General features: G+C 40.8%; 1 protein-coding gene across 1 annotated transcript in view; it reads right to left on the reverse strand.

Moving 5' to 3' along the window:
- Nucleotides 1–17,754: 17,754 nt before the first annotated feature.
- The window catches only part of LOC103116132 (zinc finger protein 850-like), a 70,197-nt gene continuing 61,037 nt past the window's right edge, over nucleotides 17,755–26,914 (reverse strand). The window contains exons 8-10 of the mRNA XM_060182450.1: nucleotides 24,653–24,797; nucleotides 20,663–20,843; nucleotides 17,755–20,048 (exon numbers count right to left, since the gene is read on the reverse strand). Coding sequence (XP_060038433.1) covers nucleotides 18,335–20,048; nucleotides 20,663–20,843; nucleotides 24,653–24,797 — 2,040 coding nt within the window. The 3' untranslated portion in view covers nucleotides 17,755–18,334. The remainder of the gene's footprint in view (nucleotides 20,049–20,662; nucleotides 20,844–24,652; nucleotides 24,798–26,914) is intronic.

Raw genomic sequence — 26,914 nt, forward strand, 5'->3', positions numbered from 1 at the left:
TGATGCTGTACCTGTTTGAGCTCACAGATTATGATGCACAAGGAACCAGCTTCAAACCCTCCAGTCTCCACCTGTAAAGTGAGAACTTCAAGAAAATAGTCTGCAGGTGTCTTCCCCTCACTGTCCTCCTCTCTCAATTTCTGTCTCTATCCAATTAAATAATACATGAAAAAATAAATTTTTAAAGTTACCTTAATGGGGGGATGATATTTAGACATCTAACCCTGGGAAGGAAAGAAATTGTACCAAGATGTCAGCAAGAGTCCTGTAAACCACTCTCCCTAGTACAATTTTTTTTGTGAGAAAAACAAACAAAAAAAGTTGTGAAAACAGATGAAGCATGATGATATCCTCAGACAGGGTCCGTTCAAAACTGTTATGAAGAACTGCAATGAGAAAGAAAGAAGGGAGAATGGCTGGGCAGTGGAGCACCCAGTAGAGTGCATACATTACCCTGAGCAAGGATCTGGATTCAAAGTCAGAGTCCCCACCTACAGGTGGGAAGTTTCAATTTTTCCCTGTTTCTGTCCTAAATACATAAATCTTTAAAAAGGGAAAAGAGTGGTCTGGAAGGTGACACAGTGGATAAAGTGTTGGACTCTCAAATGTACCAGAATGATGTCTGGTTCTTTCTCTCCCCTATCTTTCTCAATAAATAAATAAAATATTTTCATTAAAAAATAATAATGGGGAGTCCGGCGGTAGCGCAGCAGGTTGAGCACACATGGCACGAAGCGCAAGGACCTGCATAAGGATCCGGGTTCGAGCCCCCAACTCCCCATCTGCAGGGGAGTTGCTTCACAGGCGGTGAAGCAGGTCTGCAGGTGTCTATCTTTCTCTCCTCTGTCTTCCCCTCCTCTCTCCATTTCTCTCTGTCCTATCCAACAATGATGACAACAGCAGTAGCAATAAGAACTACAACAATAAAAAAGGGCAACAAAAGGGAAAATAAGTAAATATAAAAAATTAAAACCAAAAAAAAAAAAAATAATGAATAGAGCAACTCTGGAGGTGGCACTGTGTGTGGAACTTTGGGCTTAGAAGCATGAAGTCCTGAATTAAATCCTTGTCATCACTTTAGGAAAGAGACAGACACCTCAGCACTGCTTTTCTTCTCGTGAAGCTTCTGCTGTAGTGGTTTTATTACATTTCATTCTATTCTATTTTGAATAGAGACAGGAACTGAATGAAGGGAGAAAGGAAGATAGACACCTTCAGCCCTGATTCACCACTCATGAAGTTCCCCCCACCCCGCAGGTGGAGACCAGAGACTTGAACCCGGGTCCTTGCCTACTGTAATATGTATGCCTTACCAGGTGTGCTACCACCCAGCCACTGTGGAAAAAGCCAAGGAATGCTGAAATCATGCATGTACAAGGTCCTCACTAAACTAAAAAAAATAAATAAAAATCTATTGTATTGACAAATTTTCTCAATTGTATAAGGCTTGAATTTTTTTTTTTTTTTTTTGCAGATGTGATGGTTCTTCCAATCATACTGTAGAGACACACAATGACAAATAAAACAATCATTGTTTTTAAGTAGATTTCATTAATTTCCCCTACCCCCCTTTTTTTTTTTAACCAAAACACTGTTCGGCTCTGGCTTATGGTGGTGCTGGAGACTGAACTTAGGACATCATACCCTCATGCATGAAAGGCTTTTGCATAACCATTATGTTATGTCCCCAGCCCCGTTTTTTTTTCTTTTGCTTCTTTGTTTCAGTCATCATTTGTGATAATGTATTTAAAAAATTTAAAACTCTTGGAAAGAAGCTTGCAATTTGATTCTTGTTTTCCTTTTCTGAGAACACAAAAAGACATATATTTGAGTCAAATATAAACCTACACTACTGAGACCTAATTGTCACTACAGGGTTTTCGCCACTCCAAGATGATTTCTCTGGATAGAAAGAGGTGGGGTAGGGGGGTGGAATAGCATAATAATTCTACAAAATACTTTCATGCCAGAGACTGTAAGGTCTCAGCTCCGCCAGAGCTGAGCAGAGCTTTGGTGAAAGAATGGGAGAAAGAAAGATGAAAGAGAGAGAGAGAAAAGAAAGAAAAAAAGAAAGAAAGAAAGAAAGAGAAAGAAAGAAAGAAAGAAAGAAAGAAAGAAAGAAAGAAAGAAAGAAAGAAAGAAAGAAAGGAAAGAATGGTCCGGTAGGTGGCGCAGTGGAGAAAGCACTGGACTCTCAAGCATGAGGTCCTGAGTTTAATCCCCGGCAGCACATGTACCAGAGTGATGTCTGGTTGTTTCTCTGTCTATCATTTCTCATGAATAAATAAATAAATAAATTCTTTAAAAAGAAAGAAAGAAAGAAGTTGAGATATAGAGGGAAAGGCAGAGAGACACCTGCAACACTGCTTCACCACTTGCAAAGCTTTTCCCCTGCAGGTGGGGATTGGGTATTTGTTTATATATTTATTATGTTTTTTGGTTTTATTTGTTTATTCATTTATTTATTGACCAGAGTGCTGCTCAGCTCTGGTTTATGATGGAGCAGCAGATTGAACCTGAAATTTCCAAGCCACAGGCATGAGAGTCTCTTTGAATAACCTCTATGCTATCTATCCCAGCCTAGAACTGGGAGGGTTTAAAACAGGGTCCTTGTGAATTGTAACATGTGCACATAACTGGGAGTATCATTGCCTGGACCCATGACCACTGACAGAAGGTGGGACAGGATCCCACAGGCTATAGCTTTCCACATTCTCATAGGGGGGAAAAATCACAATTTCTTTCATCTTTTCTATCACATTGAATTGCTAAGTGATTTTATTGGATAGAGATTGAGATAAATTGAGGGGAAAGGGGAAGGAGATAGAAAAAGACAGAGGGGGGCAAGTGGTATGCACCTGGTTAAATGCATACTTGACAGTGTGCAAGGTCCCAGGTTCAAGACTCTGGTCCCTACCTGCAGGGGGGAAAGCTTCGTGAGTGGTGAAGCAGAGCTGCAGGTATCTCTCTGTCTCTCTCTCCCACCCCTCTCAATTTCTGTCTAACCTACATAAATAAATACATAAATAAATTTTAAAAAGGAGAAAGAGAAGAGAAACACCTACAACATTGCTTTACCTCTCATTATGCTCCCCCTCCCCACTCTCTGTAGGGGGAATCCAGGGGTTTGAACCTGGGTCATTTCACATGCTAACTAATGTATTAAACTGGGGCTGGGTTGTGGTGCATCCGGCAGAGCGCACATATTACAATGCACAAGGAATTGAATTTGAGCACTCAGCCCCTACTTACATGGGGAAGGCCTTCCCACATGCAGCTTTTTGAGTGGTGAAGCAGTATTACAGGTGTCTCCCTATCTCTTTCCCTTTCTTTCTTTCCCTTTCCATCTCTGTCCAAAAACATAAAGATAATACGAAGAAATTTAAAAATAAACAAGTCCATTAGGCCAAGTGCACCAACACTCAGCCCTCAAATCACTACAATTTCATAAATGTTTTCAACTGCTTTCTTCATGCACCTCATTCTTAACTGTGTAAATTTCCAAAAGAAAAAAAAAAACATATTGGAAGACAGAAACTTCCAACATTTCCAAGTGTCATAGTCTCATTCCCCAACTAAACCCAGAACAGGACTAAGAACATAAAACAAGTGGTCTGGGGGCAGAGCCAAGATGGCGATTTGGAAACATCACCTGGTGTGAGCTCCAAAAAGCAGCAACTTACAACCTCGGATTCTCTGGACAGGGGAGGATTCTGGGCCGTCCGTAGAAGGGAGAACAAAGGGAGGTCAGGGTGACACCTGACATAGCTACAAGGTGCCCAGCCACTGATCTCATTCCTTTACCTTAGTTCATCCAATCTTTCTGTAACTTCCCTTCCCTAAATAAAGGCTTGAAGAATCCAGATAAGATCCCCCCCTCCCCAACCAGGAAACTCATGCAGGGATGGGTCTTGGCACTGAGACACCACCTTGTGACGCAAAAACTGGGTCAGGTGCCTATTGGGGTCCTTCCCCCCAACACCTGATGGACTTCCATGTGTGTTGTATGTGAACAGACATAACAGATATAACAGATCATGGGCAGGATTGTCCAGCAGCTGATGGTGTAGACTCCAGTCATATCTATGGAGGGAGAAGTAATGAAATGTTGGCTACATTGTTACCGAGAAAAGATCCATTAGCCGGCTGGGTGGTGGCACACCTGGTTGAGCACACATGTTACAATGTGCAAGGACCTGGGTTTGAGCTCCTGATCCCCACATGCGGGAGGAAAGCTTTGTGAGTGGTGAAGCAGGGCAGCAGATGTCTCTCTCTCTCTCTCCTTCTCTGTCTCCTCCATCCCTCTTGATTTCTGGATCTCTAGCCAATTAATAAATAAATATCAAAAAACTTAAAAAAGAAAAAAAGATAAGACCCACTAGCAATTTTTTTTAATTTTTTATTTATAAAAAGGAAACATTGACAAAACCATAGGATAAGAGGAGTACAGCTTCGCACAATTCCCACCACCAGAATTCCGTATCCCATCCCCTCCCCTGATAGCTTTCCTATTCTTTATCCCTCTGGAAGTATGGCCCCAAGGTCATTGTGGGATGCAGAAGGTGGAAGGTCTGGCTTCTGTCATTGCTTCCCCACTGAACATGGGCGTTGACAAGTTGATCCATACTCCCAGCCTGCTTCTCTCTTTCCCTAGTGGGGAAGGGCTCTGGGGAAGTGGAGCTCCAGGACACATTGGTGGGGTTGTCTGTCCAGGGAAGTCTGGTCACATCCTGCTAGCATCTGGAACCTGGTGGCTGAAAAGAGAGTTAACATACAAAGCCAAACAGATTGTTGAACAATCGTGGACCTAATGTCTGGAATCTTGAAGATGAAGTGTTGCTGGGAGGGTCCTCCATTTTGCAGATAGCTAGTAGGCATATTTTAGTTATATTTTAAAGGGCCTGTAACTATAGTAGTGTTTTTTTTTTTCTTTCACTGAACATGATATCTGATATGCAGGTGGATCCATGTTATTGTCTGGAGAGATTATGTCATGGCTGAGAAAAGGATCAGAAAGCTGGATCAGGGAAGAGAGTAATATGGGAAAGGTGTATAAATATTGTTGACTGTAAACCCCGTCGATCTGATATGATCTGGGGCCCATAGTCAGCTTAGGAGCCTGTGTGACCTCTGCATCCCTCTAGAAGGGACTAATTTTTGGTGAGCATATTAATTTTATTTTATTTTAGTGAGAGAGATACAGAGAGACCAAAGCCCTGCTCAGCTCTGGCTTCCAGGGAAACTCAGAGCCTCAGACATGGAAGGTTTTTTTTTTTTTTTGTATTATCTATATTTATTTATCTATTGGATAGAGACACCCAGAAATCGAATAGGAAATGGCTGATAGAGAAGGAGAGAGACAGAAAGGCACCTGCAGCCCTGCTTCACCACTTGTGAAGCTTTCCCCTTGCAGGTGGGGACCCAGGACTTGAACCTGGGTCCTTGCACATTTATAATATGCATACTTTACCAGGAGCTCCACCACCCAATTCCAAGAGAGTTCAATTCTTTATCTACTGCATACCCTAGGCTTCCTAAGCAGATCCCTATTCCTCTCCTCTTCTTCCTCTCCTTCTCCTCCTCCTTCTCCTTCTTTTCTTTATTTGATAGGACAGAGAGAAGTTGAGAGCGCAAGGGGGAGATAGATGGGGAGAAAGACGGAGAGATAACTTGCCTTCCTTTCTTTCTTTTTGTTTCTTTCTTTCTTTCTTTCTTCCTTCTCACCACTCCCAATTTTCTTCTTCTTCTTCTTTATCTTCTTCTTGTATTTATTTCTTTATTATTGGATAGGACAGAGAGAAATTGAGAGGGGAGGAGACGACAGAAAGGGAAAGAGACAGAGAGACACCTATAGCCTTGCTTCACCACTTGTGAAGTGTTCCTCCGAATCCTTGCACGGGCCCTTGTACTTAGTACTGTTCGCACTTAACCAGGTGTGCCACCGCCCAGCTCCCCATGGACTTTGTTCAGTTTCTGTTACTCTCCAACCCAAACACAATTTTGTGGATCAACTGGGAGGAAAAGTCACTCACCTTCTCAGTCAACTGGGTGGTTCATGGAACTACCCAGATTTTTAAGTACAATATTTATTACTTTTCTTCTATCATAATAAACATTTTTACCTCATGCCCTTTAAAAAAAAAAAAACTTAATTTGATAGGATAGAGAGAAATTGAGATGGAGGACAGAGAAGGAGAGAGAGAGAAAAAAAAAAAAAAAGAAAAAAACAACCCTGCAACACTGCTCCAACACTTATGAAGCTTTCCCCCTGCTCTTGGGGACTGGAGGCTTGAACTCGGGTTTTGTGCGTGGTAACATATGTGCCCTTAACCACATGTGCCATCACCCGGTTCCTTTACTGTGTTTCCTAATGAGAGAACTTAGTAATCTTAGAAATTAAACTTAGAAATCAACTAAATATGAAGATCGTGTAGTTCCATTTATTTTTGTCACCTCTGGGCCTTCATCACTGCATATTGACTTTTTTTTCCTTTCTTTCTTTCTTTTTTTCTTTTTTAAGCAGAGCGCTGCTCAGCTCTGGCTTATGGTGGTGTGGGGGATTGAACCTGGCACCTCAGAGTCTCAGGCATGAGAGTCTCTTTGTATTCAACATTATGCTATCTACCCTTGCCCTGTATTGACTTTCTCAAATTGAGAAAGGGAGAGGCAGGTCCCAGAACTGACTCTTCTCCCTAGTACGGTCGTGTTCTGACATGATTATCAGAGGCTCAGACCTACCAAGTCAGCTCTCTCACTCCCCCTGGGTACCTTGGGTCTCCTCTAGCATTTTAATTTTAATTTTTTAATTATATTGATTGACTTATTGCATAGAGACAGCCAGAAATCAAAGTGGAAGAGAATGATAGGGAAAGAGAAAGACATCTACAACCCTGCTTCACCACTTGGCAAACTTTTTGCCTACAGGTGGGGGCCTGGGAGCTCGAACCCAGGTCCTTGCACATTGTACCATGTGTGCTCAATCGGATGTGCCACCACCCGGCCCTTCTCCTCAGGCATTTTTTTTCATTTAAAAAAGGAAACATTGACTAAACCATAGGATAAGAGGGGTACAACTTCACACAATTCCCACCACCAGAACTCCATATCCCATCCCCTCCCCTGATAGCTTTCCTATTCTTTTTTTTAAATATTTATTTATTCCCTTTTTTTGCCCTTGTTGTTTTTTGTTATTGTAGTTATTATTGTTGTCATCATTGTTGGATAGTACAGAGAGAAATGGAGAGAGGAAGGGAAGACAGAGGAGGAAAGAAAGACAGACACCTGCAGACCTGCTTCACCGCCTGTGAAGCAACTCCCCTGCAGGTGGGGATCCTTATGCTGGTCCTTGTGCTTTGGGCCATGTGCGCTTAACCCGCTGCGCTACCGCCTGACTCCCTGCTTTCCTATTCTTTAACCCTCTGGGAGTATGGACCCAAGGTCATTGTGAGATGCAGAAGGTTAAAGGTCTGGCGTCTGTAATTGCTTCCCTGCTGAACATGGATGTTGACAGGTTGATCCATACACCCAGCTCAGCCATTTTTTAATCACTAGTTTAAAAAAATATTTATTTATTTATTCCCTTTTGTTGCCCTTGTTGTAGTTGTTGTTGTTATTGATGTCGTCATTGTTGGATAGGACAGAGAGAAATGGAGAGAGGAGGGGAAGACAGAGAGGGGGAAAGAAAGATAGACACCTGCAGACCTGCTTCACCACCTGTGAAGCAACTCCCCTGCAGGTGGGGAGCTGGGGGCTCAAACCGGGATCCTTACACTGGTCCTTGCACTTTGTGCCACCTGCGCTTAATCCGATGTGCTGTCTCCCACCTCAGGCATTTTTATGGCCACTAGTTGGTGGCTAAGAGACTTGTGCAACAACAAAATCCAGGCTCTCTCTAATTGTCTAAGTGAAGTTCTTCTTTGTTAGGAAACCCTACAACATTCTGGTAGCTTGAAGGAAACATTCTCCAAGTAACATATCAATTTAATGTAAAGACTATTTATTCAAACATATATAAGTATATTAAGTGGGTTTTTAAAAAAAAAAAAATCGAGGTGGGCTAGAGGTAGATAGCATAATGGTTCTGCAAAGAGACTCTCAAGCCTGAGGCTCCAAATTCCCAGGTTCCACCTCCTGTACTATCATAAACCAGAGTGCTCTGGTAAAAAAAAAAAAAAAAAAAAAAAAAGAAAGAAATAAAAATAAAAGTAAAAAAAAAATGGCCATCAGGAGAGGTAGACTTGTAGTGCCAGTACTAAATTCCAGTGATAACCCTGGTAGGAAAGAAAAAAGAAAAGAAAAGAAAAGAAAAAACTCCTGAGGCCAGGCAGTGGCACACCTAGTTAAGCATACACATTGCAGTGCTCATGGACCTGGGTTCAAACCCCTGGTCCCCACCTTCAGGGGGAAAGCTTCATGAGTGGTGAAGCAGGGCTGCAGGTATCTCTCTGTCTCGCTCCCTCTCAATCTCACCTCCCCCTCTCCATTTCTCTTTGTCTCTATCCAATAACTAATTAATTAATTTAAAATATCATTTTTAAAAAATGCTTCACCGTTGTGTACTAAGTCCTCCGTACCCACTCTACCATCTTCAGAACAACCTAAGTATCCACTGACAGATAACTAGATATAAACAAGAAAAGGTAAAAGGTATAGACAGACAATGAAATTCAGTCTTTTATTTTTTTTAAGTAGATTTTTTTTTTTTTTTTTTGCCTCCAGAGTTATTGCTGGTGTTTGGTGCCTGCACTATGAATCCACTTTTGCTGGAGGCTATTTTTCCCATTTTGATGCCCCTGTTGTTACCCCTGTTGTTGTCGTTATTATTGTTGTTACCACTGCTGTTGTTGTTGGCTAGGACAGAGAGAAATGGAGAGAGGAGGGGAAGACAGAGAGGGGGAGAGAAAGACAGACACCTGCAGACCTGCTTCACCACCTGTGAAGCGACCTCCCTGCAGGTGGGGAGCCAGGGGCTCGAACCGGGATCTTTATGCTGGTCCTTGCTCTTCGTGCCATGTGTGCTTAACCTGCTGGCTACCGCCGGACACATGATTTGCTTGCTTGTTTGTTTACAAGAGCACTGCTCAGCTCTGGCTGATGGTGGTGTGGGGGATTGAACCTCGAACTTCAGAGCCACTGGCATGAGAGTCTCTTTACATAACCATTATGCTATCTACCCACCTCCCCTGAAGCAGATTTCTTTTATCATCTTGTTGGTGCTGGTACCAGGACAAGAGAGAGACAGAGACAAAGAGAAAAAGGAAAAACCATCACATCACAGAAGTGCACTGTGTGGGCTGGGCTGGTGGCACAACTGGTTAAGCACACACTACAGTGCACAAGGACCTGGGTTCGAGCCCTTGGTCCCCACCTGCAGGGGGAAAGCTTCACAAGTGGTGAAACTGGGCTGCAGGTGTCTCTCTGTTTCTTTCTCCTTCTCTAGCCAACCTCCCTCTCAATTTCTCTCTGCCCTATAAAATTAAATAAAGTTTTTTTAAAAAAAGAAATTATATTTTTTTAAAAAGTGCTTTGTGTTTGGGGTTCAAGCCTGAGCCATGGCCACAATAATGTAGGAACACTAAACAAGTGAACTAAATCACTGGCTCATTTGAAGTGAGGCAAAAATTCATGTCAACTTCAACTTATTATTTTATATTTATGATTTTTTATCTTTATTTATTGGATAGAGTCATCCAGACATTGAGAAGGGAAGGGGAGATAGAGCGGGAGAGAGACAGAAAGATACCTGCGGCCCTGTTTTACCATTCACAAAGCTTTCCCTCTGCAGGTGGGGATGGGGGACTTGAACCTGAATCCTTGAGCACTGTAATGTGAGCACTGAAGCAGGTAAGGCACCACCTTGTCCCTATCAATTTAACTTATTTAAAAATGTGAATGTTGGGGTTTATTGAGAGTAGACTTACATCGATTTTTAACATTTAATAACATGAAAAAATTTTAACATTTAATACATACTTCTTATCTGAAATAACCTCCTCCCCTTCCCCCATCCTCCTCCTCTTCATCTCCCCGCCCTCCAGTTATCGCTGGAGCTGAGTGCCAGCACTACAAATCCACTGCTCCTAGCAACCGTTTTTTCCATTTTATTTGGATAAAACAGAGAGAAATGGAGAGAGGAGGGGGAGAAAGAGAGGGAGAGAGAAAGACACCTGCAGACCTGCTTCACTGCTTATGAAGCATCCCCTTGCAGGTGGGGAGATGGGGACTCAAACCCAGATCCCTGTTGAGGTCCTTGAGCTTCATACTATGTGCACTTAACTGGGTGTGCCACCATCAGACCCCCCTCCAAACTTCTTAGCATTATATCTGACCCGGGATTAATGAGTGGACCATTTAATTGTCTCATCAACTTCCCTTGCTGATCTCCTTTTGTGTTTTTAATGATTTAAAGTTCATAAAACTCACCTTTCTTTCTTTTTTTAAATTTATTTTCCCTTTTGTTGCCCTTGTTGTTGTTTTTTATTGTTGTGGTGATTATTATTGTTGTTGTTGTTGATGCCGTCATTGTTAGACAGGACAGAGAGAATGGAGAGAGGAGGGGGAAGATAGAGAGGTGGAGAGAAAGATAGACACCTGCAGACCTGCTTCACTGCCTAGGAAGCGACTCCCCTGCAGGTGGGGAGCTGGGGGCTCGAATGGGGATCCTTATGCTGGTCCTTGTGCTTTACGCTACGTGCGTTTAACCCACTGCGCTACCGCCCGACTCCCGAAACTCACCTTTCTTAACAGTTCCAAATTATAATATTAAGACAAAAGAAGGCATCGTGTTACCAGAAATCAAACTTTATTACGGTTACCACAATTTTTTTTTAAAGTTTCTTATCAGAACAAGTTTACACATACATCCATAAAAGCCCAGATGTAAGACACATTCTTTTAATATTTATGTTACAAGAACTGACCTAAAACTGCTCGAGGGAGAAAGGGGTATCTCCTCAACAAATGGTCACTGATCACATGAACGATAAAACTTGACTGTCTGCCCTCACAAACAAATACAAATTCAAAATGTACCAGCAGCCCTACTGAAAGGTCCCAAACTTTCAAATTACATAGACGATAACACGTAAGATTTTTTCCATGACATTAAGGTAGAATGGTCTTTAGATACTTGACTCCTACAAAAATGAAAAAATGAATTCCAAACTAGCAACCGGAAAGACATCAAACTCGAAATCTATAGTACAGAAAACAAGAAATCACACAGTCTATTAAGTGGGACAAGATACTTGCACACATTTCATCTGGAAAGAGGTCAGTATCCAAAATCTAGAACTAACTAATACAACGGGATTTTTTTTTTTTTTAATTTGGCTTCCTGTGGCCTTGTACCTTCATAATGTCACAGTCCATCGATAGATACAGACACAGCACCAAAGCTACCCTCAGTGTGGTAGTACTCCCATGGAACATGGCAGGAATTCAAGCCTAGGTCACATACATAGCAAGGCAGGTAGGCACCTTACCAGGGGAATCTATTTATCAGTCCCTGACCTCTTTCTTCCGTCCTTTCTTCCTTCTTTCCTTTCTTTTTCTTTCTTTCTTTCTTTCTTTCTTTCTTTCTTTCTTTCTTTCTTTCTTTCTTTCTTTCTTTCTTTCTTTTCCTTCCTTCCTTCCTTTCTTTTTTTCCCAGAGCACTCTTAAACTCTGGCTTATGGGGGTACAGTGGGGATTGAACCTGGGACCTCGGAGCCTCAGGCATGAGAGTCTGTTCTCATAGCCATTATGCTGTCCTCCCCTGCCTTCCCTAAACTTATACTTAGTAAGTAGGCAGAAAAAACAAAAGAGAAAAATACTGTGGGGCATAACAGAATTTTAGGACTGAGGCAACAGAGGCCCCACAGAGGCCTCGCATTCAATACCCAGCACCACCTGAAGTCAGAGTGAAAGCGTCTTTCTGGTATAAACAAACAAACAAACAAACAAATAAACTAACAAATGAAGTGGGTGGCCCAATGGATAAAGGGTTGAACTCTTACCTCACCAGTGTGTCCTGGAACCCCACCTCTCCAGAGCCCTGCATAACTAGGGAAAGATAAACACAGGCTGGGGGTATGGATCCACCTGCCAACACCCATGGCCATCAGAGAAGCAATTACAGAAGCCAGACCTCCCACCTTCTGCACCCCATAATGATCCTGGGTCTATACTCCCAGAGGGATAAAAAATAGAAATGCTTTCAATAGAGGAGATGGGAGATGAAACTTTGGTGGTGGGAATTCTATCCCTCTTATCCTGTGGTCTTGTTGATATTTTATTTTATAAAGAAAGAAAAAGGGGGTTGGACACTCAAGCCTGAGGTTGTAGTTTGATGCCCAGCACCACATTTGGCAGTGATAATTCTGATTCTCGGTCTCTCCACTCCCTCTGTCTTTAATGAGTTAACTTTCAAGAACAGGGAAATTTCAGAGTCAGGTGGTGGCATCCTGGTTGAGAGCACATGTTACAATGCATAAGGACCTGGGTTCAAGCCCCCAATCCCCACCTACAAGGGGAAAGCTTTGCAAGTGATAAAGCAAGGCTGTAGGTGTTTTTCTGTCTTTCCCCTTCTCTATCTTCCTCTCAATTTCTGGCTGTCTCTATTCAGTAAATAAGTAAGTAAGTAAATAAATAAATAAATAAAATTTTAAAATGTAAAAAAGGGGGGAATTTCAATAATCACTTCTTCAAATAGGACATATTGACGGTTTGTAAATGTAGAAGAAAAAAAACACTCATTGGGAGCTGGATGGTAGCGCAGCGGGTTAAGAGCTCGTGGTGCAAAGTGCAAGGACCAGAGGAAGGTCCCGGTTCGAGCCCCCAGCTCCCCACCTGCAGGGGAGTCGCTTCACAAGCGGTGAAGCAGGTCTGCAGGTGTCTGTCTTCTTCTCCCTCTCTCTGTCTTCCCTTCCTCTCTCCATTTCTCTCTGTCCTATCCAACAGCGACAACACCAATAGCTACAATAATAAAACAACAAGGGCAACAAAAAGGGAATAAATAATTTTTTTTTAAAAAAAGAAATATGACATTACAGATAATGATGAAACTGCTGTGATTAGAAGACTCTCCCTAAACTTTGCATTTTTGCTTTTGTAAGCTTGTTTCCTGCTCCTTTTTCTTTTTGTTATTTAAATTATTTGTTTATTTATAAGAGGATAGAGACAGAAAGAAATTGAGAGGGGAGGGAGAGATAAAAGACAGAGAAACACCTGCTAAAACTGCTTCACCATTTGTGGAGCTTCCCACTGTGGGTGGGGGTCCAGGGGCTTGAACCCAGGTCCTTGTTCACTGAACTGTGTGCGCTTAATCAGGTACGCCACCACCTGGCCCCCTTCTGTTCCCTTTTCTTTCCCACCTTCGCTCTGCTCTATAAAAGGCAAGTACTGCTGACACAGGGGGTCCACGGGGCTCTTGAAGGCACAAGTCCACTTGGCCCTTGGTAGCAAAACTAACGAATAGTGTTTTCTTCACATTCGAGGAATGTTGCTTGCATCTCAGCTGTGAATAATTATTGTTCCCGCCATTGCAAAATCACTTCAGATATGTGGACTTCCTAGCTTCCTTCCACCCTAAGATCCCTAATCTCATCTGCTCTGTTCCTACTTTTTCGTTCCTGTTCATTAAGCATTTTGTCCAACTTTACATCTTGCCACCTTTCAGACACCAAGTTGCAGACAGTACCATGATTCCATCCTGACTTCTCTCAGCAGATGACCTCACCAGTATGTCCTGTAACCTCATCTCTCCAGAGCCCTAACTCAGTAGGGAAAGATAGAAACATACTGGGGTATAGGTTGACCTGCAAACACCCATGTCCAGTGGAGAAGCAATTACAGAAGCCAGAACCTTCTGTAATTCCTACCTTCTGCACCCCAAAAATAATTTTGATCCATACTTCCAATGGGGGAAAAGTGATAGGAGGAAGAGGATAAGAAGGCTCTGAACCCCAACTCCCAATAGGACCCAGAAAGAGAAGAGGAAAAAGAGAAGGACATTTGGATGTAGTAATAGGGTTACATATAGCTTAGAGAGGAAGAGAATATGGGACCTTTGAAAAAACAAGAGGGCAATTATATACAAATATAGACAGAGTTGCAGAAATAATAGTTAACTCATATCAGCAACCTTTGGAAAACTGCTGTACAGAAGAAGGACAGGGGATTCAGAACTCTGGTGGTTGGGAATAGTATGGGATTATACCCCTGTTGACATGTAATTTTGTAAATCAATATTAAATCACTAATTAAAAAAATCAAGTGTGCCAGGGAGCTAGTGTACTGGTTCCGTAAAAAAAAAAAAAAAAAAAGAATTCCATACCTGACGCTCTGATCCTGGCTTCAACCTCCAACACTACACAACCCAAACACATGAAGAAGATTCTATACAATATGGGTCAGAATGATAGCTTGCTTGCATTATGCCTTGCTTTGCCATGTACACAACCCAGGTTTAAGCCTGGCCACTGACCACATTAAAGGAAGCTTTGATACTATCTCTCATGTATTTATCGCTTATCTATCTACCTACCTATCTAAAACAACTCAACAGCACGTATAACACTGAACATGGAGAAAGAATACTCACACACATGGTGGTGGCAATAAAAAAAGTATTGCTAACACTTGGGACAATGGCACGGAGCTTTCTCAAGATGCTAAACTATTGTATCATCATGGGACCAAACAGACCCACATTTGTGTATGTAGGCAAAGTACATGAAACATGTTTTCATAAGAAAATGGTGAAGTCTATTCAGTGGTGTTTACAACGGCTAGAATATGCAAGCAACTAATGTCCTGATTGACAGATAATTTGATTTTTTTTTTAAAGTGGTACATTCTCACACTGGAACACTACTTACTTACATGGTTGGGGTGAAGGGGTAAGGATGGCGGTGCAGTTTTGAAAAACAACATAAAAACTTGCGGCCCAAAAGGAACACAGTGGAACTTCTCAAGCATGAGATGCTAAATTCAATCCACAGCACTGTGCATGCCAGAGTGATCCCCTGGTTCTTTCTCTTACAAATAAGTAAATAAATAAGTAAATAGTGGATTTAAAAAAAAAACAGGAATTATGTGATATAAAGTAAATCAGAAAGAAAAGTACAATAGTTGGTAAATTCATGAATATAAATTCATCAATATAAAACTGATGGACAGGTTGGGGATAGATAGCATAATGGTTCTGCAAAGAGACTTTCATTACTGAAAGTCCCAGGTTCAATCCCCTGTACCACCATAAGCCAGAGCTAAGCAGTGTTCTGGTAAAATAATAATAATAATAATAACAAAATAAAATTTTAAAAACACTGATGGACAGACAAAATGACAAACTAGGAAACACTGTTGACAACTACGGCAACACAGGAAGATAAAAATTTGGCATAGAAAGAAATTCTGTGGGGTGTAAAATGATTCTGGGAGAAAAACAAAGACAAACTAGCAAGAACAAAATTCTCCTATGGGACCAGGTGGTGGCATACCTGCTTAAGTGCACACATTAAAGTGTGCAAGGACCCAAGTTCAAGTCCCTGGTCTCCACCTGCAGGAGGAAAGGTTTACGAGTGATGAAGCTAGGCTGCAGATATCTCTCTATTTCTCTTCCTCTCTCTCTATCTTTCCTTCCCCTCTCAATTTCTCTCTACTTCTATCCAATAATATAAATAAATAAGTAAATAAATAGATGTCTTAAAAAGAACAAAATTCTCCCTTGCTCGTTTCCCATGTACAAAAAAGAAACAGCTATCCTGAAGGTTTTCTGAATTCTTTCAACAAGTTTTTGTTTATTTATTTTAGCTAGAGGCAGAGAGAAATTAAGAGCAAAGGGAGAGAGCACTGTGTCACCACTTTTGAAATTTCCTTCCTTCAGGTGGGTCACTGCTGCTTGAACCTGGGTCCTTCCATGTGGTGTTGTATGAGCTTAACCACCTGGCTTCCTTACAACAAGTGTTTAAAAGAAAGTTTTCAGCAGTTCTGGTATATGGAGTGGTGTGTATGTGTGTGTGTGTGTGTGTGTGTGTGTGTGTGTGTGTGTGTGTGTGGACATGTTTGTGGGATGCCTGGATTCTTTCTTTAACTACTGGCATTCCTAAGCTTTCTTCCTTGTTGTGTCTCCACATATATTTAAAGGGATACAGGATACTGGGAAATTTTACCCAACTAATGACATTCGTGTTTACACTGTACACATTCAGGTACATTCTCAGGATTCAGGATGTGCAAAGGTTATTACCATTTTGTTTATAGTCATTAAGTTTCTCTTCACCGTACCCTTTCATATATATTCTCAAAGACATCATACCCAGAAATGTTATGCCAGTGCTGATATTCACAGGAATTCCCTCCACTATCTGATAATGTGTTTTGTAAGCATGCAGAACAAAAAAGAGTAAGAAAAACAAAGAGACACAAAAAATTTCTCATCTAATTAAAACAATATTCAGGAGGCTGAATAAATCAAGTTCCAGGCACTCCCGGACAAGCCTACCATAAAAAAGAATTAAAACAGACAATTCAACATTTCTTGGCTCAAACAACAGATTTTTAAGAGGTTAAAAAGTTAACCAGTCTAGGGCTAGGGAGACAACATAATGATTATGCAAAAGACTTTCTTGCCTGAGGTTCCAAAGTCCCAGGTTCAATCCCCAATGTCACCATAAGCCAAAAATGAGCAGTTACTCTGGTAAATCTCTATGTGTATCTTTCTCTCTGTGTATCTCTGTCATTAACAATAAATAGATAGTTTTTCAAAAGACAAGTTTGGGGCCGGGTGGTGGCACACCTGGTTGAGTACACATGCTTTAGTGCACAAGGACCCAGGCTCGAGCCCCCAGTCCCCACCTGCAGGGGGAGTGCTTTGCAAGTGGTGAAGCAGTGCTGCAGATGTCTCTCTGCCTCTCCCTCTCTATCACCCCCTTCCCACTTGATTTCTGGCTATCTCTATCCAGTAAATAAAATAAAGGTAATGAGAAATAAATAAAAGAGAAATGTATCCAATCTACAACTGATGGTTTTCAATTAATTTACATATAATTGCACCAATTCCTTTTTTTTTTTTTTTTTTTTACCAGAGCACTGCTCAGCTCTGGCTTATGGTAGTGCAGGGGATTGAACCTGCGACTTTAGAGCCTCAGGCATGAGAGTCTCTTTGCATAACCATTATGCTATCTACCCCTGCCCTCCTTTTGTTTTTCATCATTGCCAGAATTTAGTCACTCTGGGTTAACTTTCAAAGGTAGACAAATGAGATAGGAGAAGACACCACAACACTAAACCTTCCTTCATGTGATGGCAGTGCATAGCAAAGCAAGCACACTGGTTTCTATTTGGCTACAAGTCTCCCACATTTTCACTGAAGTACCCAATTTTTTCTTTGTGATTATAAATCCCATTGAGGATATTCTTTTACTGATGCTGAGCAAAAGGGATTATGGGGCATGAACATAATTAGCATATAACTGATGCCATGACCAATAGCAAAGCAAATATACTCACAAGGAATTGTGGGTATGGGGGGTTACATAATAAGCGTCTGTTGGAAGTTCAGCCCTTTGGGCTCTCTTCATTCCACCTTTGCACTGTTGCCATTCCTATCTGACCTCCGTGTGTGTGTTATTAAATTTCTGCTCAGTTAAGTTTTGACTTCTTGGCTACACGTGTAGATTCCCACACAGTATGCATAATTCTGAGTCTTCTCTGCACTGTGCATTTTCATGTGTATAACATAGGATGCGAATAGTAAAAGATTTCTAGGGGTCCAGATGGTGGTGCACCTAGTTAAGTGCTCACATTACAGTGCACAAGGACCCAGGCTCAAGCCCCTGGTCCCCACCTGCAGCGGGAAAGCTTCACATGTGGTGAAGCAGAGCTGCAGATGTCTGTCTCTCTCCCTCTCCATCTTCCTCTCTCTCTCAATTTCTTTCTGTTTCTATCCAATAATAAGTAAATAAATAGAAATGAATAAGATATTTTTTTAAAGATAAAGGCTTCTGTGCAGTGCTGACACTCAAGCTGACACTTGAAAGTATGTGTTCAACATTACTGAAGGATTATCAAACAGCTTTATTACTTCTCAGATTCCTACTATTTGTAGGATTTCTCTTAACCATGTTTTCCTAAGTATGTGTAAAAATGTCTGAATTGACTAAAATCTTTCCAAATGATAGTCATTCACAAGGTGTCTCTCCAGTGGGCATTCTTACGTCTTTGAAGGCATGAAGAGTGACTGAAAGCTTTCCCATATTTCTGTCATTATTAGGGCTTCTCTCTGGTGTACATTCTTGTGTGGATTTGAAGGGATGATAACTGACTGAAAGTTTTTCCCACACTCCTGACATTAATGGGGTTTCTCTTCAGCATGCAATTTCACATGTCTATTAAAGGACGAAGAGCTACCGAAAGATTTCCCACATACTTGACATTCATAAGGTCTCTCTCCAGCATGTATTCTCACATGTTTTTGAAAATCTGAGGCATGGCTGAAAACATTCCCACATTCCTGACATTCATAGGGTTTCTCTCCAGTATGATTCCTCAAATGTGCCTGAAGGGACGAAGAGTGACTGAAAGTCTTTCCACATTCCTGACACTTATAAGGTTTCTCTCCAGTGTGAGATCTCATATGGTCTTGAAAGTTGGAAGAATAACTGAAGGTTTTCCCACATTCCTTACATTCATAGGGTTTCTCTCCAGTGTGCATTCTTATGTGTATTTGAAGAGCTGAGGAACGTCTGAAATCCTTCCCACATTCCTGGCACTTGAAGGGTTTCTCTCCAGTGTGCAGCATCTCGTGTCTTTGAAGGTGTGAAGAACGGCTGAAAGCTTTCCCACATTTTTTACATTCGTAGGGTTTCTTGCCTGTGTGTAATCTCACGTGTCTTTGAAGGAGTGAGGAATGACCGAAAGCCTTCCCACATTCTTGGCATTTGTAAGGTCTCTCTCCAGTGTGCATTCTTATATGTCTTTGAAGGTATGATGAAGAACTGAAGGCTTTCCCACACTCCTGACACTCGTAGGGTTTCTCTCCAGTGTGCAATCTCACGTGGTCTTCGAAGTTTGAAGAATAACTGAAAGTCCTCCCACACTCCTGACATTCGTACGGTTTCTCTCCAGTGTGCGTTCTGATATGTATTTGAAGAGCTGAGGAACGTCTGAAACCCTTCCCACATTCCTGGCACTTGAAGGGTTTCTCTTCAGTGTGCAGTGCCCCATGTCTTTGGAGGTCTGAAGAACGACCAAAAGTCTTCCCACATTTCTTACATTCGTAGGGTTTCTTGCCTGTGTGCAATCCCACGTGTCTTTGAAGGAGTGAGGAATGACAAAAAGCCTTCCCACATTCTTGGCACTTGTAAGGCTTCTCTCCAGTGTGCATTTTTACGTGTCTTTGAAGGTATGATGATGAACTGAAGGCTTTCCCACACTCCTGGCATTCATGGGGTTTCTCTCTAGCACGCACTGCATGCACTACCACATGGTGTTGAAGATATAAAGACTGAGTGAAAGTTTTCCCACATTCCTTACATGTATAGAGTTTCGGATCAGGGTGGATTCTTTCACGTTGCGTAACATAAGATGGAAACTTATAGATTCTTACACAAAATTCACACCCAAGTACTTTCTGTTCACAGTGACCTATTGCATTTCCCGAGGAGGAAGAGGAAGTAGAAGCTTTTCCAGACTTCTTAAACTCAATGTTCTTACTATTTAGAGTGTTCTTGTTTCTGTTAGATGACCTCCCAGTATCCTGACATTTGTTATCTACAACGTCTGTTTCCACACGAGTGCTTAGGAGTAAGACACAACGGCAGGCGTGCCCACATTCCTCACACTGATACTGCTTGTTTTCAGAGTAAGAGATTTTTTGGTTCTTTATGAAAAGGCATTCTGTGAAAACTTTTTCACACTTAGTGCATTTACAGAATTTCAGTGTGGTAGGATCTCTCTCATGCACAGCAGAATTTGTAGTATGGTTCATTTTTTCATAATTATTTTTTTCATGACTTCCACAGAAAGTATCCACAAAATGACTTCTATTCTCAATAGGATTCACACTATTTGGGAATAATGATAGTAAGTGATTTATTGATGTATATAAATTGTAATTTTTACTGTTTCCCATTTTTATTGAGTGGGTACATTTTCTCTTTTCTAATTTATTTTTAGTGAGGAAGTGTTTTGTTAAACTTGTTGTCACAGGGGTGCAGTTTCATATTTTCATAAAGTAGTCATCAGTACACCTCACCCACCCCCAAACTACTATCTCTCCAGCATAAGGCTCTAGGCTCCAATTCCATTTTCAACTCCTTTCACCTCTCCCCCCTTTTTTAAAATTTTTGTACCTGTTGAAATAGACCACTTCATTTAAGCTTATCACCTTGCATTTTCAGAACAGGCAATTTTTTCTGCAAGATCTGCATAGTTACAAACTGAAGCATGTCTAATAGTTTGCATAAGGGCCCAAATAATGCTATAATTTTCCATTTTATGTAAATGTACATTTGAGTGTTCTATTCAGTGCTTCCAAATGAATTATGTTCAATGTTTAATGCATACTTAAGAAAATTCTTGGAATATATAATTCTTGAAGGAGACATATTTTCCCTTACACTTCAAATAAATCTAGTACACTCAAGATAACTTTTCTATCTGTAGGAATGTCACTTACCTCAAACACCTCTCCTGGATTTGGTATTGATCTCCAAAGTTATAAATCATCCAGTTTTTTCCAAAAACACACCAGGAATCATTTCTTGTGAGTTTTACTATATCCTCTTTACTGGAAGTTCTATTCTCCACAGTATCATGCTGAGGTCTTGATACTCTGCTTTTGACTTGAATACAATAATCTGTAACAATTGATGATAAAATGTGACATCTTGATAAAAAAATACAGTGGTAGAAAGGAATAAATAATAATATGCAATTTCTTCTCCATTTCAAATTTTTTTTAAAAGATGTTGTTCACTTATTGATGAGACTATAGGAGGAGAGAGAAAGAACCAGACATCACTCTGGTACATGTGCTGCCAGGGATTGAACTCAGGATCTCATGCTTGAGGGTCCAATGCTTTATCCATTATGCTAACTCCCAGACCACTTCAAAATTTGAAAATAATTTACATAAGAAAAAATAATAAAAGCCTCTGAGTATCTTGGCAATCTGGAACTTTGGGGAATAAAATGGTAGTCCATTAACTAGGAAAATTATTCAAAGAATGGGGCAAGGTTCACCCAGTAGTTCCACCAGTAGAGTGCACAACACTATGAATGAGGCTTGATCCGGTGGCCACCACATGGGAGTACCATATAAAATAGAAGCTTCGGGAGTCGGATGGTAGCACAGCGGGTTAAGGGCAGGTGGCACAAAGCGCAAGGACCAGCATAAGGATCCCGGTTCAAGCCCCCGGCTCCCCACTTGCAGGGAGGTTGCTTCACAAAAGGTGAAACAAGTCTGCAGGTGTCTGTCTTTCTCTCCCCTTCTCTGTCTTCCCTCCTCTCTCCATTTCTCTCTGTCCTATCCAACAATGATGACATCAATAACAACTACAACAATAAAACAAGGGCAACAAAAGGGAATAAATAAATAAATATTTTTAAAATATATTTTAAAAAGAGAAGCTTCATAAACAGTGGAGCAGTGTTGTGGAATCTATCAATCTCTTGACCATCTTTCTGGAAAAGAGACAATAAAGGTGTGCTAGAAGTTATAGAACTGTGCAGGCAGGAAGCCTCAGCAAACTCCTAGCACTCAAAGAAAGAAACAAAAAAGATATTACCCATATGAGATGGATACTACTCTTGAGAAAACTATTGGGTTGTGGTCCAGGAGGTGGCACAGTGGCTAAGGCACTAGACTCTCAAGCATGAGGTCCTGAGTTCAATCCCTGGCAGCACATGTACCAGAGTGATGTCTGGTTCTTTCTCTCTCTCCCCTATCTTTCTCATAAATAAATAAAATCTTTAAAAACAAAAAACTATTGGGTTGTCTGCAGAGTCATAATGCATTTTTGCATAGAAAAAAAACAACAACAACAAAAGATTTACCTGACAACCCAAGATCATGAAAAAGATAACATGGAAATGGACATACAAAACAGATATATCTCAATTTTATCTTTATAAAAAAAACAGAAATGGGACCAGGAGGTGGTATACCTGATTAGGTATATACACTACAGCATGTAAGGACCTGGGTTCAAAGCCCCTGGTCTCTATCTGCAGGGGCGGGCGGGGGGTGGATCTTCCTGAGTGACGAAGAAGAGCTGCTTCTCTCTCACTTTCTATCCACCCCCTTCCCCTCTCAATTTATCTGTCTGTATCCAATAATAGATGAATAAAAATTTTAAAAGGACCAAAGAAAGTTAGGGAGAGAGCATGCTAGTTATGCAAAAAAGCCTTCATGCCGGAAGCTCTGAGGTCCCAGGTTCATTCTCCAGCACCACCATAAGTCTGAGTTAAACAGTGTTTTGGTATCTATCTATCTTTCTTTCTCTTTCATTAATAAATAAATACATAAGTGAAATATTTAAAAAGAGGACATGGGTAGGTAGCATAATAGTTATGCAAACAGACTCTCATGCCTGAGGCTCTGAAGTCCCCAGGTTCAATCTCCCACACCACCGTAAGTCAGAGCCAATCAGTGCTCAGGTAAAAGAAGGAAGAGGAGGAGGAGAATAATGGGAAGGAGAAAAGGAAAGGAACATTTTACAACATGGGAGAGAATAGAGAAAGAGTTAACTTCTCATCTGAAAGTAACACATGCTACTTCCTGAAAGACTCAGCACTGCTTTCAGCAGACATATCAAAATCTGATATTCTCATCGTTCTCCTTACTTCTTTATTGGATAAAAACAACCATAAATCGAGAGGGAAAGGAGGAGATAAAGAGAGAGAGAGAGACAGAGAGACATTATAACATGTGCGGTCAACCAGGTGTACCACCATCCCGCCCCAGAATATAATCCTTTATCTAGAATCAGTTGTTTTCAAATAGGTGGCTCCTCTTGTACACTAGGTGGTGTTGTTGGTGGGTGGGTGGGTAGGTGTTCTGTCTCGGCTACTACTGGGAGATTTGATGGTGTTTACAGCTGCCATTCTGTTCTAGGAGAAATGCTCATAATGCATGGACATTTGAGAAGCAATAAACACTTCTCGTTATAGGGTGCTACTTTGTTCTTCTGTTCAACTGGTGATGACAAGTAAGGATGAGTTCAGCCAACTCCATTTATCACGTCAAATTCACATTAACCATAAGTTGATTTTCATGTTTTATTTTAATTTATTTTTTATTGTTGTAATTATTGTTGTTCTTGTTAATTGATGTCATTGTTGTTGATAGGACAGAGAGAAATGGAGAGAGGAGGGGAAGACAGAGAGGGATAGAGAAAGATAGACACCTGCAGATCTGTTTCAATGCTTGTGAAGCGACTCCCCTGCAGGTGGGGAGCCGGGGGCTTGAACCGGGATCCTTATGCCAGTGCTTGCACCTTGCGCCACGTGCACTTAACCCGCTGCGCTACTGCCCAACTCCCCATAACTTGATTTTCATAGGATTGTCATAAGCTACCCTTACAATCCAAAATCACACTAAATGTGTTTATAGTATAAGATTAGAGAGACACAGACACATTTGTTCCACAAACAAACAAAACAAAAAAAAAGAAAAGAAAAGAAAGAAAAAGAGATGAGACAGAAAGAAGAGAAAATGAAAAGAGGAAGAAAAAGGAGGTGGGGTGAGGGATTTTAAACTTTGTTTCGTGAAAAAGCTATTGGCTACAAGTAGTTTTCTTTTCATAATGTATTTTTACCACTTTTTAAAATATGTATTTTATTTATTTTGCATAGAGACAGAGAGAAATTGAGGAAAGGGCGGTAGAGAGGGAAAGAGAAAGAGTGACACCTATAACACTGCTTCAGCATTTATGAAGCTTCACCCTGAAGGCGGGAACCAGGGGCTTAAACCCAGGTCCACCTGTACTGCATAATGTGTGTACTCAACCAGGTGTGCCACCACTCAGCGCCTCCAACAAGCAGCTTATCTATAATTGTCTGAGAATGACCATATCATCACTTGATCATATGTAGTTCAGGAGGTTAAACTCTGAGCTGAACACATGCAAAGATTTACCTGCCAAGCATTTTTCCCAGTTGCATGGCTATTAGTGAATTCAATGAACACTAGGGCCATATTTGTCTCATGTACAAGTATTCCCATTCTTTCTTCCAAATAACAAGGGTAAATATTTGTTGCTTAAAAAGACTAATGGGGGGGGCTTGGTGGTAACTCATAAGGTTGAGTGTACATGTTACAATGCATAATAAAGACCAGGTTTGAGTCCCTGGTCCCCACTTGCAGGGGGAAAAGCTTTGTGAGTGATGAAGCAGGGTTGCAGGTGTCTCTGTCTCTCTACCTCCCCTCTCTATTTCTAGTGGTCTATATCCAATAAATAAATAAAGATAAAAGAATTAAATTAAAAAAAAAGACTCTGGTCCCCACCTGTCAGGGGAAAGCTTTGTGAGTGGTGAAGCAGTATGTCTTCTGTCTCTCTCCCTTTCTATTACCCCTTCCCTCTTGATTTCTGACTGCCACTATCCAATAAATGAAGAAAATTTAAAAAAAATTTTAAAGACTAACTGAAAGGATAAAACTCATTACCCAGTGATGCCAGGATCTTGCAGGTGTCCAACATCACATCTCTGTAGAGCTTCCTTTGGGCATGATCCATAAATTTCCACTCTTCAGGTGTGAATTTCACAGCCACATCCTTTAATTTCACAGCCACATTCTTCTGACTTGAGTCCTGAAATATCCCACATATTCCAATTTAGCAAGGGATCATCTTCACTGGCATATATGGGAGACAGGAACTCATTAAGCTTCAGGTCACTTAATGACAAAAGAAAGAAAGAAAGAAAGAAAGAAAGAAAGAAAGAAAGAAAGAAAGAAAGAAAACTGGGAAATGTTATGCATGTACAAACTACTGTATTTACAAAAAATAATAATAATAAAAAGATTCAAGTCACTTAATGACTTAATGACCAAGACCTTGAACTCAATAACCAAAGCCTTGAATTCAATAACTAAGACCTTTTTCTCAATAACTAAGACTTTTTTCTAAGTAACTAAGACTGTGAACTCAATAACTAAGAACCTGAACAAAATAACTAAGACCTTAAACTCAGTAACTAAGACCATGAAGTCAATAACTAAGACCTTGAATTCAATAACTAAGAGCTTGAACTCAATAACTAAGGCATTGGGTTCAATAACTAAGACCATGAATTCTATAACTAAGACCTTGAATTCAATAATAAAGAGCTTGAACTCAATAACTAAGACCTTAAACTCAATAACTAAGACCATGAAGTCAATAACTAAGACCTTGAATTCAATAACTAAGAGCTTGAACTCAATAACTAAGGCGTTGGGTTCAATAACTAAAACCATGAAGTCAATAATTAAGACCTTGAATTCAATAACTAAGAGCTTGAACTCAATAACTAGGGCGTTGGGTTCAATAACTAAGACCATGAAGTCAATAACTAAGACCTTGAATTCAATAATAAAGAGCTTGGACTCAATAACTACGAGCTTGAACACAATAACTAAGACCTTAAACTCAATAACTAAGACTATGAAGTCAATAACTAAGACCTTGAATTCAATAATTAAGAGCTTGAACTCAATAACTAAGACCTTAAACTCAATAACTAAGACCATGAAGTCAATAACTAAGACCTTGAATTCAATAACTAAGAGCTTGAACTCAATAACTAAGGCATTGGGTTCAATAACTAAGACCTTGAATTCTATAACTAAGACCTCCCCATCCTCATAGGAGATGATATTAAGCAAGCTAATCCCATGAGGCATGATCTGATGATGAATTACTTGGAAAATATAGGCAAAGTGCAACAAAAATTGATATTGTTATCACACATAATTAAAAAGAATTACTTTGACCCAAGTAGAGCACCCACTTTACCATGGATATGGGAGCACTATGTAAAAGGTGGTGGAACAGTCGTATGTTGTCTCTCCTCCCTTGGCTTCCCTTCTCCTTCTCTCTCACACTCTATCTGGAAAAACAAAGTGCATTGTGAGTGGTAGAATTGCACAGTGAAGGGAGTCGGAGTGGTAGCGCAGCAGATTAAGAGCACAGGTGGCACAAAGCACAAGGACCAGCATAAGAATCCCAGTTCCAGCCCCCGGCTTCCCACCTGCAGGGGAGTCCCTTCACAGGCAGTGAAGCAGGTCTGCAGGTGTCTCTCTTTCTCTCCCCCTCTCTGTCTTCCCCTCCTCTCTCCACTTCTCTCTGTAGTCTATCCAACAATGATGACATCAATAACAACAATAATAAAACAACAAGAGCAACAAAAAAGGAATAAATAAACAAATATTTTTTAGAAACACAGACTAATATCAGATGGACAAAAAAGAAATAAAATTCTATGGGAAACAATGGCACATTGACATGGGGGAGGAACTGGGGGCACAGTTAAGGCATCTAAAATTTCTTTTTTTTAAATAAATTTTCTATTATCTGTATTTATTTAATGAATAGAGACAGTCAGAAATCAAGAGGGAAGAGGCAGATAGGAAGAGAGACAGAGATAACCTGGAGCACAGCTTCACCACTCACAAACCTTTCCCCCTGCAGGTGGGAGGGGGGCTCAAACCTGGATCCTTGTGCCTTGCAATATATGCATTGTAACATAAGCACTCAACCAGGTACACCACCACCTGGCCCCTTATCTCTGTCTCTATACATGTAAAATAATGCTCCCTTTAAAAACTCTACATGGGTTAGGTTTACTAAAATATTTTCCACCAGAGAGCCAGACAGTGGTGCACCTAGTTAAGCACACACATTACAATGTACAAGGACCCAGCTTCAAGTCCCTGGTCCCCACCTGC

This window comes from Erinaceus europaeus, chromosome 23, assembly GCF_950295315.1.
Source record: "Erinaceus europaeus chromosome 23, mEriEur2.1, whole genome shotgun sequence".
Classification (NCBI taxonomy): domain Eukaryota; kingdom Metazoa; phylum Chordata; class Mammalia; order Eulipotyphla; family Erinaceidae; genus Erinaceus; species Erinaceus europaeus.